At 32.3% G+C, this 13282-nt stretch overlaps 1 protein-coding gene across 3 annotated transcripts; it reads left to right on the top strand.

The window, feature by feature from the left end:
- Nucleotides 1-1404: 1404 nt before the first annotated feature.
- On the top strand, nt 1405-12807 carry LOC125849252 (calcium-dependent protein kinase 17-like). 3 transcript variants are annotated; one of them, XM_049529309.1, is made up of 10 exons: nt 1405-2119; nt 3032-3175; nt 4096-4248; nt 5376-5491; nt 5597-5764; nt 6105-6232; nt 7081-7180; nt 7279-7413; nt 11836-11919; nt 12669-12807. In XM_049529309.1, exons 1-8 carry the CDS (start codon nt 1405-1407, stop codon nt 7381-7383), a joined length of 1629 nt encoding a protein of 542 aa, XP_049385266.1. In that variant the 3' UTR covers nt 7384-7413; nt 11836-11919; nt 12669-12807. The 3 variants fall into 3 exon arrangements, with proteins under 3 accessions (XP_049385266.1, XP_049385259.1, XP_049385274.1); XM_049529302.1 differs by having other exon boundaries at nt 7279-7384; nt 12728-12760; XM_049529317.1 differs by having other exon boundaries at nt 12728-12760.
- The last annotated feature ends 475 nt before the right edge of the window (nt 12808-13282 follow it).

Below are 13282 nucleotides of genomic sequence, written 5' to 3'. Positions count from 1 at the left end.
CCCTGCCATCCAAAAACTAGAACATATATGCCCTTCACTCTAACGGAAGACTAAAGAGGGACACATGACGCAATTTTATCCATCGATCCGATATTTAATAAATATCAGGTCAATGAATAAAATTATGACACGTATATGTCTGTTAGTATAAATTGTACATATGCTCTTGTATGGAAAACAAGTTGCACAAATAACTAAGGTATGCTTTCTAAAATGTAGCTTTGATAGATATTTGACAATTTTTTAGCATAACTAGAAAATAAAACTATAACTTTTAAAAAAACTTAATAGTCCTTCTGCCTAAATTTCTAAAGTAAAAAAAACTTCGGGTACGCGTTTATTAAACTTTATACTTACTATAAACAATAAACTTATAAAATTATTATTTACTAAAAATAGTACTTTCGAAAAGCACTCTAAACCTTCCATATTACAAACATTTTTTTTTTCATCTCTTTAAAAAAACAAATTAGGAACACTAGGAAATTTATTTAATTTTAAAAATAAAAGAAAGAAAAAACAAAAAGTTGAAAAGAATAAAAAGCATTATTTTTTCTTCCTACAATTTCTCACAATCAATCTTAAGTAACCTTCATGTTCCAACATTGAATCTAAACTTCCTCTTGCATTAAACAATACTATACAATTCATAATGAATACTCTCTCTTTAAACAATAATTATTTCTTTTCTTCACCCCCTAATTTTTCACTCATTTGATTCTAATACATTTTTTTGTTTTTCTAATTAATTTTCTGTATCTGAGATTCAGGCGTAATAATTGTTATCGTTACGGTATTGTTGAATCTCTCTCAATTATTGTGTAGTTTTTTCACCTTCATTTCTTTGCATTTAAGTTTGTGCTAATTTCCTTCTCTCTGTTTGAGATTGAGGCGTAATAATTGTTGTCCTTACGTCGTTGTTAAATCTCTCCCCATTATTGTGTAGTTTCTTCACCTTCATTTCTTTGCATTTAGGTTTGTTGTAATCTCCTTCTCCCTGTTTGAGATTAAGGCATAATAATTGTTGTTAATCCTTAGCTTACGTCGTTGTTACATTTAGGTTTCCTATAATCTCCTTCTCTCCTTTAGAGATTGAGGCATAATAATTGTTATCGTTACATTTATTATGTAATTTCCTCACCTTCATTTCTTTGCATTTAAAAGTTTGTTCTAATTTCCTTCTCTTTTTTTGAGATTAAGGCGTAATATAACTATTATCGTTACGTCATTGTTGAATCTCTCCACATTATTGTGTAATAATTTCCTCACCTTCATTTCTTTTCATTCAAATCTCCTTCATTCCTATTTCAGATTGTGGCGTAATCATTGTTATCCTTACGTAATCTCTCCCTAATTATTCACCTTCATAATTACTTCCCATTTTTTTTTATCCCCAAATAAAAAATGGGGAATTGTTGCTCTAGTGGAGAAGAAGAACCAAATGAAACAACCAACAACAACAATGAAAGCAACAACCCTAAAAGTGTAGAAAACAATTCATCTACACATAAAAATAATAATAATAATAATAATCTTGATCAAGGTTCAACAACACCAACAAAAACAACATCTCCTAGTCCATCATCAAAACCATCAAAACAATCACCAATAGGACTAGTACTAGGTAGACCAATGGAAGATGTTAGAACAACATATACTATAGGAAAAGAACTTGGTAGAGGACAATTTGGTGTAACACATTTATGTACACAAAAACAAACAAGTGAACAATTTGCATGCAAAACAATAGCTAAGAGGAAACTAGTTAACAAAGAAGATATTGAAGATGTTAGAAGAGAAGTACAAATAATGCATCATTTAACAGGTCAAGAAAACATTGTACAACTCAAAGGAGCTTATGAAGACAAACATTCTGTACATTTGGTCATGGAATTATGTGCTGGTGGTGAACTTTTCGATAGAATTATCGCGAAAGGACATTATACAGAACGCGCTGCAGCTTCATTGTTAAGAACAATTGTTCAAATTGTTCATACTTGTCATTCTATGGGAGTTATTCATAGAGATCTTAAGCCTGAAAATTTTTTACTTCTTAGTAAAGATGAGAATGCACCTCTTAAGGCTACGGATTTTGGTCTTTCCGTCTTTTATAAGCAAGGTACGTACCAATTATTATTTTTATCTGTCACTTTATAGTCAAAATTATGATTGGTTGGACCTTAGGTGCGATATGATTTCAAGGAAAAATGTATTTTGTTTCAAAATATTTGTCATACTAGAAAGTTTAAGAAAAAATTTAGGGTTTTCTTTTTTATGCAATTCTACCCTATTTAGTATTTACTCCAACAAGGCATAATATAGAGTGTGTTCGATAGAGAGGAATACATTTTTCAATTTTCTCATGTTTAGTTTCTTAAAGATGACGAATAAATGACTCTACCAGTGGAAGTATGGAAAACAAGTTCCACAAAGATCATTTCATATTGATTGTGTTCTCTCCACCCTCCAACACAGCTCATGTTCAAACCCACCCTCGTATCCCCACCATCCCACGTCCGCCTCTATCTCTGCCTCACCTTTCTATAGTATTTGTCTAGATTATATACAAAATACATTCAGGATAACATTTTTTGACATAAGAAAACAATTTCTCTAGAAAAAAATGACTCTCCCAGTGAAAGTATGGAAAACAAGTTTTACAAATAACATTCCACATTGATTGTGTTCTCCCCACCCTCCAACATAACTCATGTTCACCCCCACCCCCTGTATCCCCATTCCCCACCACCCCACCCATTTATCTCTGTCTCACCTTCTATAGTATTTGTCTAGAATCTAGATTATATACAAATACATTCAAAATAATATTTTTTTACTTACGTATCAGACATAAAAGAATAAGTAAGAAACCTATTTATTTTCTTAGAAAACATATAATTACTCCATTAAAAGATTTATAAAGGGTAATTTAGTCAAGTGTTCTTTATAATTAGTGCTATTAAACAATTTTTCGATAACTTGTAAAAATATATGTGAAAATTTTGGTTATATTATATGTTTTTTTGTGCAGGAGATGTATTTAAGGATATTGTAGGTAGTGCATATTATATTGCACCTGAAGTATTGAAAAGAAGATATGGACCAGAGGTTGATATATGGAGTATTGGTGTTATGTTATATATTCTTCTTTGTGGAGTTCCTCCTTTTTGGGCAGGTAAAATTCACACAAACACATTTAATTATTGAGAAAAATCCGACCCTTCTTCAAACCTCACGCTATATTATTCTAATATAGTGTTATTGGATCAAATGTCATATACATTATTGAGATTTATTCTCGAACGAAAGATGAAATTCGAATTGATATAATATGAGAAAGATTTTTCATTCCTTAGGAAGACATGTGGCCGTGAACAAAGTAGAGTTGTGGAAACACTTATTTCGTTTATGACTTAGGACTTAGTCCAACAGATACAACTTAGTGCACCGAGCTATTTTTGAGTAATGTGATTGAGTTGTAAAAACTTCTGGATAGGTATCTTATATCTGAACCGAATTCTTTCTGATCAAAGAATCTCTTTTTAGTTGCTCTGGAACAATTAGGAGATTCTCTGGTTTTCCAACAAACAAGCAATGGCGGAGCCAGAAATTTTATCAAGGGTATCCAAGAATAATGGTGTGGTTGTCAAAATCAAACAAAAAACATTGTGTTAATTGAGATTCAAATTACTCGGAACTTCTTGATTCAAATGGACACTCATTACTATTGCCTTTTGATTCAAATGGACACCCATTACTACTGCGTCAAAGACGTAGCTTTTGTCAAGGGTGTCCAACTTAAAATATATATCATTTAAATGAAAATTTTGACATATATATATTGATGAGGGTTGTCCAGTTGGACACTCTGGAATAGTTATAGCTCCGCCCCTACTGACAAGAGAACCTTAAGTTAAGTGAAAGACCTTAACACTTTTACTGCCCGAAAGTCTTATCATTGAAAGAAAACTGCACGATTAGCAATGAATAGGATCAATCCTCTAACATGGGAAATTATTGTTCTTGTATATAATAAAAATAACAATAGCTAGGTTAAATTCATTGAATAATTGATTTTTATTTTTATTTTTTCAGAAAATGAAAATGGAATTTTCAGTGCAATATTACGTGGACATGTTGATTTCTCAAGTGATCCATGGCCTTCAATTTCAAGTGGAGCAAAAGACCTAGTCAGAAAGATGTTAACTGTTGACCCTAGGCAGAGGTTAACTGCTATGCAAGTCCTAAGTAAGTTTTTTTTACATCTTTTGAATTACTAGTAATTTTATGTTTCGAAAAAATAGATGAGTCGGTTATAGTAGATTCCTATCCGAGAGGATTTGTGGAATTGAGAATCCCTTACTTTTCAGTATAATAAAAATTAAAATGTTTTGAGGTAGTAAGTCATGCATCTATCATATTCAAATATCAGGTCATGTGTATTTTCACTGTCACGGTGAACGAATGTTAAAAAGAGGATATTTTGTTAACTTTAGTAAAGATAGGGGTATATTTGACCTTAAAATATAATTAGGGATATCTAAACATAGCTGATAGACTAAAGTAAAAGGGTATATTTTTTACCTTTTCCCCTTGATTTATGGAGAGGGATCGCACTACTTGTTACTGGGGTAACATTTCAATATCTTTGAGTGATCTAGTTTACAAAATAGTCAGCAAGCATATATATATATATAGCTTTTGTATATTTAACTACAAAGATACATAGCCAATACAAAAAAATTGTATATTTATATACCAGCCAAGAGTGATAAATGCTCTTTTATCCGTACTAGAGACTATAGGTTCAAACCCTTATAGTAAAGTCATCTTTGGTAGAAGTGATCACACTACTTATTACTTCTAGGGATAATTACAGTCTTATATCTTTGAGTGGTCTAGTTTACAAAATAGTCAGCAAGTATATATATAACTTTTGTATATTTAACTACAAAGATACATAATCAATACACATTTTTTTTATATTTATATACTCCAATCAAGATTGTGGTGGTCGAGATGATAAATGCTCTTTTATCCTTAACTAGAGACTATAGGTTCAAGCCCTTAAAATAAAGTCATCTTTGGTAGGAGTGATTTATCCTCTTTTTAGTTAGGCCTCAAGGAGGAATATCAAACACCAAATGAATAACAAAAAAATGTTTATTCAACTAATATTATTTGGTTTTAAAGTTTTTGCACGCCCCTTAAAAAATACTTCAATATTTAATAGCCTTAAATCATTCATAAAAATGCTTAAGATTCTTTATTTTTATATATATAAAATAATAATAATAATAATAATAATAATAATATTCATTTTAAGATTTTTAAAAACCTCATGTTGTCTAACAAATTGTTGTATATATATTAAGATCATTCATGGATCAAAGAGGATGGAGAAGCACCAGACACACCTCTTGATAATGCTGTATTACATAGGCTCAAACAATTTAGAGCTATGAACAAATTCAAGAAAGTTGCTCTTCGGGTAATGTTGTATTTTACTGTTTAACTACAAAATTTATCCGTCAGATATTATGTTGAGTATTTTCAAAAGTAGACTAAATTAATTACTTTGAGTTTTTTTTTTTAGGTTATTGCAGGATGTCTATCAGAAGAAGAAATTATGGGATTGAAGCAAATGTTCAAAAATATGGATACTGATAATAGTGGAACAATAACACTTGAGGAATTAAAACAAGGATTAGCCAAACAAGGGACTAAATTATCTGATTATGAGATTAAACAATTAATGGAAGCCGTAAGTTTTATCATTCGTATTCATTCACTCTAATCTGCTCAGCTAATATAATTATTTTTTATGAGAAAAAACAAGCTTTTTTGAGTTATTCAATAAAGTTGCCCCAATGTCCTTCTTTCTTATTTATTTTGAATTTTAATGAATATTAATGATATATATAGCTAACTTCAACTATCTTCGATGTGTTTATAAACTTTGTTTGAAATAGTATGCACATATTCAATAATGATTTTTTCTTTAAATTTTTTAAACCTAAAATATTACCTCAACATAGTATTATTATTTTTAATTCTAATGCTAATTAATTACCTTTTTTTATATATTGGAAAACAAAATTTAGGCGGATGCTGATGGAAATGGGACAATAGACTATGAAGAGTTCATCACAGCAACAGTGCACATGAACAAAATGGATAGAGAAGAACATCTTTACACTGCATTCCAATATTTTGATAAGGATCATAGTGGGTAAGTTTTGTTATAGCTAGATGTGATTATTTTATTTTATTCATCTATATTTCATGAGTTCGAGCTGTGAAATCGGTCATTGATAGTTGTATTAGCATAGGTTGTTTGCATCACACCCCTTATGAGTTCGAGCTGTGAAATCAGTCATTGATACTTGTATCAACATAGATTGTCTGCATCACACCCCTTATGAGTTCAAGCTGTAAAATTAGTCACTGATACTCAGCATAGGTTGTCTGCATCACACCCCTTATGAGTTCGAGCTGTAAAATCAATCACTGATACTTGTATCAACATAGGTTGTCTGCATCACACCCCTTATGGGTTCGAGTTATAAAACCGTCATTGATACATGTATCAACATAGGTTGTCTGCATCACACCCCTTATGAGTTCGAGTTATAAAAACAATCATTGATACATGTATCAACATAGGTTGTCTGCATCACACCCCTTATGAGTTCGAGTTGTAGTCACTGATATTTGTTTAACATAGATTGTCTGCATCACACCCCTTATGAGTTCGAGCTATAAAATCAGTCACTGATACTTGTATCAGCATAGGCTATCTGCATCACACCCCTTATGAGTTCGAGCTCTGAGATCAGTCACTGATACTTGTATATATCAACATAGATTGTTTGTATCATACCCCTTAGTGAGTTCTAGTTGTGAAATCAGTCATTGATATTTGTATCATCATAGGTTGTCTGTATTACACCCCTTGGGGTGCATGCGACTATTCTCCATACCTTGCATGAATGCAGATGCTTAGTGCAATGGGTCGTCTTTTACTTGAATTTTGAAATTCGGCGTATTCTCAATCACGACTGTTATTTTTTTCCTTAGATATATATCAAGAGAAGAGTTAGAGCAAGCTCTTAGAGAATTTGGTATGGATGATGAAAATGATTTGAGGGAAATCATTAATGAAGTTGACACTGATCATGTAAGTCAAAATTAAACAACAAATTATATACGTAATCAATTTCACAATTATTAATTAATTTCGCGATTTATTGATCATAATGTATTTTTATTTTTTAGGATGGTCGGATCAATTATGATGAGTTTGTAGCAATGATGAAGAAAGGAAATCCAGAGGCAGCAACAATGAATCCAAGAAAAAGAAGGGATTCATTTGTAGCATAAAGTAATTAATTTCATCATCAATGAAAAAATGTATGCAAAAAATTAAAAGACAATAGATTATTTGTTGTGATGAAATTAAAGACCAAATTGTTACATGGTTAAAAGAAGGATAAGGTTTTAGAATCTATAGGTAAGTTGAAAAATACAATTTGGTTAAAGGATGATTTGATCCGGACACGACTCATTCCATCAGGAAGATCAATAGTATTTTTATTTATTTTTTAACGTGACTTAAATCTACAACTTATCAATTGATGATGTAGGTGCTTAACTAGTAAACCGAACCTCACTTTTCTTTAATCGAGATATGATGTGAGGACTTTAGAGGGTATATGTATCTATGTTTCTTGCAATTTAAAAGTAGGATTTTAAAAGTTTCTTTTCTAATTAATAATTAATTACCTTCTGGATTATCAACTCAAATTGTGTTTGTTAGTAATTCTTTTTATATATACCTAACTTTGTGATATATTAAAAATGTGACCTTTGGGCTTTAAGACTGAAGAGGATCTTCCCATTGCTCTATATGGTTATTACTTCCATATTTACGTTTCTAATTACTATCCTTCTATCCTGATTCTTGACCTTCAAAACTTTCAATTTAGGATTATGTCTTTCGTAAACTAAAGAAATGTCATATTCTATCTAATCACATCTCACTGAGACCTTCTTCGGTTACATGTCTTATAATCTGCTATAGACACCCTCTCACACGTCCTAACTAGTGCATTTTCACATATTTTCTTTGCATGTCCTAATCATCTCAGTTCGCTTTCCTGATCTTATCCGCTACAGAGGTCAACCTTGTCATGTATAAAATCATTTCTAATCTCATCTCTCCCAGTATACTCACACATCTTTCTGAGTATCATCATTGTCATGAATATTATCTTCTTAACGTGTGTGTTCTTGACTTACCAACATTTTGCCCCATACAATAAAGTATAGCATGACCATCGCTATGTAGAATTTACATATAAGCTTTAGTGAACCGTCCTTATCACACAATATCGGAACGTGAGCCTCCATTTTAGCTACTTTGCTCAAATGTAAAAAATGATAATTTTAAAAGTCACTAATGGAGGTTGGTATTCTTAAAAAAATATATATTAAGAAAACTGACTCTCTGAAGTCGATTTTTATACAAAAAAATTGCGGAAAAACCATTTATCGACTTCCGGAGGTCAAAAATTTTCCCAAGAAAAATAAATACAAAAAATACCGATCTCTTGTAGTCGGTATTGAATCAATAAATAAATAATAATATTTCATTTTGTCTCAATTAAATATGAATAAACGAAAAAAATTAAATTTAATTAAATCGTCCTTCGGAGGACGGTTATGTGAAAAATAAAAAACAAAAGAAATCATAATACCGACTTCTGAAAATCGATAAAATCAAATTTTACATAATGAAATTAATTTTCATTAAAATATTTATATAATGACTACCCGTGTCGATGTCTTTATTTTTATTCAATTAGTTTTATTAAAGCCAACATCCAGTGGTTGATAATACATTAGTAAAAGAATAAAATTTAATCTTTTCTAATCTAAATATTACAGAAAACTAATCAAAACAATATTTTCAACTAACTTTAAATAAATCGTGCTTTGAAAGACGATTTTATGTAAAAATAAATAAAGTATATATAAAATACTGACCTCTGTGATATCAATATTATTTAATTTAACATGGTTAATTTGTTTTCTATTAAAATTTCATGTGATACCAACATTCGAAGATTGATATATTTTATTTTTCCTAATTAATTTTAATAAAATCAACCTCCGAAGATCTGTCTTTTTAAAATATTTCTATTAATCATTATTTTTCTCTTGTGGTACAACACTGATATAAGAGCTATTACAACAAATTCTCTCACCACGCCGCACCACATCGAGCAGCGCCGCCCCTCTCTCACCTCGCAGCGGCATCGGAAGTCGCAGCGGCACCACACGTCGGAGGTAAGGTTTTTTAATTTTCGAAAATGCTAAGTCCATTCTCCGGTTATTTCAGCACCGTGAGAACTTATTTTGTAGGATTAAATCTAGACTTGAATAATAATTCCATTGAAAAAGATTAATGTTTGCTGATTGAACATTGTAAACTTGTTGTTACTTGAAATCTCAGTGAGATAACTTCAATGATAATACTTATTTGCTGATTAATGTGAAGTTTTTGTTTGGTTGTCCATTCTGCAATCTCAAAGGTAAGGAATATTTTCTCATTTTCTAATTTTAATACACATTTGTTGCATCTGATTAGGAGTAAGACACACAGATTAGTAATTAATTTACGATTTTCTCTAATCCTCTATTTGTTGCTTTAATGTTAGCACGAACCTATCATAAAGTTTATTGGAACAAGGATTTATTAGGCATTCGATTGACATTGAATCTCCCTTAGCATTAGATTAGAAGCAAGTTTTAGTTGATCATGACTTAAAAAAGATTTTATAACTGAGTTTGCTTGCTGATATATTCAGCTAATGGGATTTGGATTTATGATTATCATCTATATCTATATTTTACTATGTTTAATTGACTGCAACTTGTTGTTAATGTTATGGTCTTGCATGTATGCTCCACACTACTTTGCTATTAGTTCTTTTAATTACTGTTTTGATTTGCTTGAGCGGAAGGTCATTCAGAAACAATCGATAATGGTAAGGTTTGCTTACACTCTACCCTCCTCAAACCCCACTTTGTGTGATTTCACTGGCTTTATTGTTGTTATTGTTGGTCAAAGGTCTATTAACTCTCCAAAGATTTTCAAATTTCGAGTTAGCTTACGTTGTTCATGCTTTTCTGTGTAAACCTTTCGTTCAGGAGCTGTTTTGTCTGCCATTTTAAGTGCTCTTATTGATTACATTCTATCATTATGGATGCTCTGAATGAACTGAGCTACAAACCACCCCCAGAATTTGAGGAGGTCAAAAGGGATTCACTTGTCACTCTTAACATTGCAGACTCAACTAAGCTCTGGCTTATACAGTGGCCCTTTAATCAAGTAAGATTCATGAGAATTTATTGTTCTTCCACTTTTTGGATGCAATAAGGTGCATTCTTTTTTCCCCAATCATTCGAGTGACAATTGAAAATAATATCGGAACAAGTTCCTTTCAACATCTATGCATGTTAGTGTACAAAAGATGATATTCTTTTGGGATTTTTTCTCACATTTTCATATTCTAAAGAACATTCTCACATTATCATAGTGTGATGTACATTATTGTCTCTCCTTTTCTTTATCTATGATTTCTTATTTACATACTCAAAGAAAATACGAATTTCTTTCATCATACAACAACATACCTCATGCAATTCCACTAGTGGTTTAAATGAGGAGGGTGGTGTGGACGCAACCTTACTTCCGATAGATTCTCGACTCAAGTAAAGCGTATAAAAAAAAGTATGTAAAGCAAATACAATCGCAAAGAAGTGATGCGGAAAACAATGAAGAAGAGAACACTAGCAACACCAAAATACTACGATTAGCGAAGAAAATGAAACATCAGGTAATACTAAATTGAAGAATAAGAGAGTAATAATAACAATACTAGAAATGGAACTAGACAAAGCTCGACCAATTAATCTTTTACTCTACCTCCATATTTTCCTATCTAGGGTCATGTCCTCGGTAAGTTACATCTGGTCCATGTCTTGTCTAACTACCGCTCCCCAAGACTTCTTCAGCCTACCTCTCCTAACATCCACTATAGCCAACCTCTCACTCCTCACTGGGGCATATGCATCTTCTTTGCCTCTACCTCTCCTTACATCCACTATAGCCAACCTCTCACTCCCCACTAGGGCATTTGTGCATCTTCTCTTCTAGAGGATAATTTTATAATCCTTGAATTGATGTTTTGTTTGGAAAGTGAGAAAGGGAAAGGAATACAAAATGACAACGAAAGTGAGACAGTTTTTCTCTTCCTTCATAAATGCAGGGAGCAAATAGGAGATTTCAGGGTAGAAAATCAGATGCCATGGTCTCTAAGTGAACAGATTTTCTGTCTCTCTTTATTTCCTTTTATGGGACAAGCAATGTAAAAATTTAACCATCCTTTCCTAGTTTCTAAAAAAGAGAGAGTTTACTTATGAGATTTACTATGATTTTGTACGGAATGAGAATGATTGTGTACTTGAGGTTGTAAATATATATTTTAGACCTTGTCACTTACGGTTCTGAGTTTTGACATTTCCAATTTGCTACTCCAGCATCCAGGTCTTGATGGGCAAGAAGTTTCGTTGAAGCTCCATCATGATGGGCATATGGGCAGCTTTGAGGATTCATCTGGCAAGTATAGTCTGAAGAAAAACATTTACATCTGATTGAGTTTTGTGCCCCACCTCAGCAGATCTAGTTTTCATAGCAGGCTTTTTAAAATATAACGAAAGATGCTTTTAATTTCTTAACGTCTTGCTCAATTGTTGCTTTTATAACAGGTAAATCATATGAAGTGGTCAGTTGTAGAGCACAAGACCCAGATGCAGTGGTCTTTCTATCTTCTGAGTCTGAGCCAAAAATTGGTAACTCTTAGTTCCTTTGCATTTTGCTATCCATTTGTCTGCTTATTCATTCATGATCTTGCAACACTCAAAATACGCAATTCTGAATGCTTCATAATCTTGCTTTACAAACCATTATGTTTGTACCATGCATTGTTGTCATGTGAGTACTGAAGCTAATGTGACTCAATATCTTTGATGATTTCAATTTAATCTACTATGTCCACATATGACATGCTCGTTTTGTTTGCATATTGAAATTTTACCGCTCTCTCTTAGTTGTGCGGAACTTGCACATAATCCAACTACTAATGCTCTTCTGTTTATATTTTTGGTAGAACTTATTGTTATTCCTTAACGTAAACCTCTATATGATCCAAATGCTGCTAATTTCCCATTCAAGCACAAAATTAAGGCGTTTGAACAGATTTTGACAGTGATCTGTTTTCAAATTGTTCTAGTGAGCAATATAAAGAACTTTACAAGTCAACTATAAGATATTTGCGCCTAGATTGTACCTATGACACCAGCTTTTATTTGTCAAGGAAATTGTTCTTGAGAGAGCACACACAGAGTCGAGCGTGGACTGCGTTCAAACAGTATAATCATATGTCAATTAGTGTCCACTTCTTCAAGACTCTCTCTGATGTTTAAGCATAATGTTTTGTTTTGCTTTTTGCACGAAGACTATCCTGTTTACGAAACTATACTATGATCCTTTTTCTTTGAGATTCAACTCTTTCTCCCTCACTGTTATAATTGTTGAGCAGTGAACACCATGTGAGATGGTTTGTTGCACCAATTATGATGCTTTTGCATGTTTTGGCAGCTGGTAAAATTTCACGGTGTGTTTCCCTTATCCACTATCCGGAACCAAGTGAGCTAAAACAGAACAGTATAAACTTGAAGCAGATAATGGCTCAGAGATCATCTGGTACTACATTGACCAATTCTTCTCGTCGCTTTGCAACTCCTAGTCAAAGTACTAGGACACGGAGTATTATGCGATCAGGGAGTTCATCCAAATCTACCATGAGAAAACACGGTGATGGCCGCCCTGCAAAATCCAATGATCAATCTGTTCAAGATTCAGGCAGAAGTGGTCGTAGTGCATTGACCTCTTCAGGGTCCTTCGAGCACTCTCGAGATCAAAAATCAAAGAAGAAAAGGAAAACTGATGGTTGAAGTGCTGCCTCAAGTGTTCTAAATTGAATTGTTTTTGGTTAAAGAATCTCTTTCTAACTGCTCTAGAGCGCGTTAACCATTCAGCCATGAACTCGACCACGACATTAGTTTCTCTCTTATGTTAGTTGTAGAACAAATGTATGAGGTTTTTGTGCCATAGCTTGTGTGCCTTGTTAACAATACATGGATAAGCATAGAA

This window comes from Solanum stenotomum, chromosome 1 (assembly GCF_019186545.1).
Source record: "Solanum stenotomum isolate F172 chromosome 1, ASM1918654v1, whole genome shotgun sequence".
NCBI classification, from domain to species: Eukaryota; Viridiplantae; Streptophyta; class Magnoliopsida; order Solanales; family Solanaceae; genus Solanum; species Solanum stenotomum.
Note: the sequence above shows the minus strand (reverse complement) of the source record. Positions and strands in the feature narration are given on the sequence as shown.